Source organism: Empidonax traillii, unplaced genomic scaffold, assembly GCF_003031625.1.
Source record: "Empidonax traillii isolate 1590-97213 ecotype Southwest subspecies unplaced genomic scaffold, ASM303162v1 scaffold1217:size511469, whole genome shotgun sequence".
NCBI classification, from domain to species: Eukaryota; Metazoa; Chordata; class Aves; order Passeriformes; family Tyrannidae; genus Empidonax; species Empidonax traillii.
In genome coordinates, this window is record NW_020956410.1 from 268,460 (window position 1) to 272,497 (window position 4,038).

The 4,038-nt window shown below is 50.0% G+C and overlaps 1 protein-coding gene across 2 annotated transcripts in view; it reads right to left on the reverse strand.

The window, feature by feature from the left end:
* The window catches only part of MNAT1 (MNAT1, CDK activating kinase assembly factor), a 122,079-nt gene extending 119,152 nt beyond the window's left edge, over window positions 1–2,927 (reverse strand). For both annotated transcript variants that reach the window (XM_027905884.1, XM_027905885.1), the window contains exon 1: window positions 2,797–2,927. In XM_027905884.1, coding sequence (XP_027761685.1) covers window positions 2,797–2,885 — 89 coding nt within the window. In that variant the 5' untranslated portion in view covers window positions 2,886–2,927. The remainder of the gene's footprint in view (window positions 1–2,796) is intronic.
* Window positions 2,928–4,038: the final 1,111 nt, after the last annotated feature.

Sequence of the window (4,038 nt, forward strand, 5' to 3'; positions counted from 1 at the left end):
GGGTTATTCAGCAAGGAACTCACTGCAGGCATCTCCATATTTTGCTCTGACTCGGTTTGATTTCTTTCTTTCACAAGAAAGATATCCCTGACAACATTTTGACCACAAACTACCCATTAGAAAATATCAGGGCAGTAACAGAGGATTATCTGGGACAGTTTCAAAAGCTTAGATGGAGGGACTCAGAATCCAAAGCAAAAACATAATAAGCTGTAGAACACAGTACTGAAGGCAAAGTCAAATTCTGTTCTGCCCATGGATATGCTGAGTGGCAAAGTGCTAAAGAAACTGGGCTTATCCTGATAATAAATCAAACATGTCACTGCAAAAAAATAAAGACTCATCATCCTGCCTGTACAAAATGCATGTGAAATGATGTGAATTGTGTGACAAGCACATGAAATAATTTTGACTCTGGCTGATGTACTAAGGGACTCAGAAGGAACAGCACATCCAGTTCCAGTAAAATGCAAACTAAGTGCAAAAGGCCTCAAGAAAAACAGTGAGAGCGACCTACAGATGTATTAAAAATTTATTTTAAAAAAATCACTCAAGAGAGGAGACTGAAGGAATGGGGTTTCTTCAGAATGGAAAACACCAAAACATGCAATGCATTCCTACAGAAAAGGTTTAATCAAGAGTTCACAAGGTTCACGTTAGAACTCTTAAAAGTTTAAGTTACAGCAGGTAAATGTAGACTAGAAATTAGGAGAAGTATTTTCAATGGTAAGAATAGCAAAGTATCAGAATGGATTGCCTAAGGATAAATCTCCACCAGAAACTTACCTTAGCTCATTTGATTTGAGAACTAGTTAAACATTCCTTCCTTGTGCCTGAAACGCAATGGATTTATGGGAAAACAAATGTCAATTACCTCCCTTTTTCCCCTCCCTTCATTCACAGGTGGATCATCTGAGCTTCCAGCTTCTGGATTAGTTATTATGAGAATTTATTAACCATTACTAAGAAACAACTTCCAGCATGAAGGCTTCGTAATGTTGCACAGAAACAGTAATAAACCCACAACCTTAAAGGAGCTCTTGGAAGGAAAATGCAGGGGAAAAGTGACACACTTGAACCAGATCAAGATGGAGAGTCCTTAAGTACAACAAAACCAACGAAATGCAGAGATCCTACTCTGCAACAACAGAGGTGCAAACAGCAAGAGCTGGGGGAAGCAGAGGCAGAACTTGTGCAGAAACAAGAAGCAAGGCAAAGATATCAACCCCAAACACGGTGTCAGCAGCTGCTCCCACCAATGCACAAAACACCATTTTCTCAAGTAAAGCTCAGCTATTAAAAAAAAAAAAAATACCACTGAGAACCAAAGCAGGAGAGGAAACTGAGACATGCTGTCCTCTGCTGGAAGTGGCTCTGGATGAGCCGGAAAGGAGAAGATCATCAAGACCACAAGTCCTTTGTTTATCAGTGAATACAAGATTGAGGCATCATTCTAAAACTGCTCTGCTTTGCCCAGACGTGGCTGTTGCCTTTTGAGCTCCAGTTAATGCTGCACTTGGACACAGAGAGCACAGCCCTGTCACCAAACAGACACTCCAGATGCCACCTCTCCTACACCACCATCACCAGATCTTCTGCTGCTCTCCCACACCCCTCATGGCAACACAAGTGCTTGTGTGGCCACAGAGAACAGCATCAGGGAACAGAATGGAAGGTAACACTTTTTTTTTTTCCTAAGCCAATAAGATAAATCCTTTCTTGCAATTAATTTCCTTCATCCTGTTCACTTCCAGCACAGTATCGAGTCAAGCAAAAGCTTGCAGGCTGGGTCTTTTGAATGTAGTTGATATGTAGCTTAAAAAATATAAAAATGCATCACAGGAAAGATGAAAAGACACAAAAACTCCAAACAAAAACAATAAGAAAAACAAACAAAACCAAACAAAACTAAATTTAACAAAACAAAAACAAACAAACAAAACAACACAGCAGGGCTGCTACTGCAACATGAGGCTTCTATCATGGACATCCAGAAAGGACGTAGAGTACAGCCTTTCAAACTTCCACATTAAGGATCATCTCCAGGTCTGAAAGTGCATGAATTCAGACTATCTGCGACTTAAATCAGGTAGAGCCAGTGCTGGGAATTATCTAAGGCTTGAGTTTTGGGGGAACGAACAAAAAAAAAAAAAAAAAAAAAAAAAAAAAAAAAAAAAAAAAAAAAAAAAAAAAAAAAAAAAAAAAAAAAAAAAAAAAAAAAAAAAAAAAAAAAAAAAAAAAAAAAAAAAAAAAAAAAAAAAAAAAAAAAAAAAAAAAAAAGAGTGAACATGACCATCTGCACTGGTTCAAAAGAGGATTTTTTAACATTTAAAACGGCATCAAACCTTCAGCGAAGCATTCTTCATTCAGCAGAATTAACACGTTAAAAGGATAGGGGGAAAAAAAAAAAGGACGTGTTTTGTTGTACGTTTCTTATGTTTCTCAACTACTCGAGCACAGCGCTAAATACAAATAAGAAATGTTTACGCCGATGAGAAGTTTATTTTCCCCCGCGTTCCCGGCTTCGCACCCCGAAGCCCCGCGGGACAGGAGCCCGTCCCAGCCACGCGCCGGGTCCCGTGCCCGCTTCCCCCCGGGAATTTCACTGCACAGAGGGAAGACCCGCACCAGACCCAGCCTGGGGGAGGAACCGACGGCATGAGGGGCCCGGGGCCGCCCCGCAGACACCGCTCGGAACCGGAGCCGCCCCCACTCCCGGCCCGGCCAGGGAAGCGACCCCCCTTCCCCGGGGCCCCCACAGCGCTGCCGCTGCCCCCGCGGCCCGGCCGCACTCACAGCGTGTGCCCGCAGACGTTCACCATGAGCTTGAGCGAGGGGTTGCGGTACTTGGTGGTCTTGCAGCGCGGGCAGCCCAGGTCGTCCATGGCCGCCCCCGCTCCGCTCCCTCCGCCCGCCGCGCCTTCCGCTTTCCGGTGCGCCCGGCAAAGGGCCCCGCCGCCGCCCCGCGCCACCCCGCGCGTTCCGCGGCCCCGCCGGGCCGAGCGGGTGCGAGCGGGGCTGGAGCTGGGGCTGTGCCGGCCGCAGTGGGGGAGAAGGGGGCACTCGCCCACGAGTAACCGACAAGGAATCGCTGAGTCGATTGGCTTGTAAAAGACCTCCGATATCCTCCGGTCCAACCTGTGCCCCACCATCACCGTGTCAGCCGGACCGTGGCACTGAGTAATGAATGCCACGTCCAGTCTCTCCTTAAACACCTCCAGGGACGGCGGCTCCACCGCCTCCCTGGGCAGCCCGTTTCGATGTCTAATCGCCCTTTTTGTGAAGAAATTCCTCCTGGTGTCCAACCTAAGTCTCCCCTGCCACAGCCTCATGATTTGTATCATCTTCTCATCCTGTCACTTGTTACCTGGGACAAGAGACCTACTGCTAGATGTGTACAATCTCCTTTCAGGTAGTTGTGGAGAGCGATAAGGTCACCCCTGAGCCTACTTCTCTCCGGGCTAAGCGCCCCCCCTAAGCAGCTCCTCATCCCACTTGCGCTCCAGCCCCTTCCCCCGTTGCACTGAACACGCTCCAGCACCTCAACGACTTTATTGAAGCGAGGGGGCCCAGAAGCGGACACAGCCAGCTCCCCTCACCCCACAAGCCGTCTCCCAACCGAGGTGCCTCACCCCGGGGCAACCCCTGCACCGGGGTGGGGGGAGAGTCCAACTCCTGCCCCGTGCGGGGCGAGCCGCAGGTGCCGGACCCGCCGCCCGCCCGGGGGGGGCTCCAGGTGGAGCCGTGAGGGGGGAGCGGCGCGGGGCGCGCGCCCGCTTGATTGACGGTTGCCCTGGCGACGGGCGTGGCCCCGCCTCCCCGGGCGCAGCGCGGCCCAATGGGCGGGCACTGCCCGGGCAGCGGTGGGCGGGGCCACATAGTCTTGCGGCGGGTGCGGGAGCCGCGGCGGGGGGAGCGGCGGGATCGCGGCCGGCACACAGCGGCGGTCCCGGATGGTCACTGCGGGGCCGCGGGGAAACCTGATCGGCTGCAGCGGGAGGAGGAGAGACAGATAGGGAAAGGGGGGAGAGGAGGAGA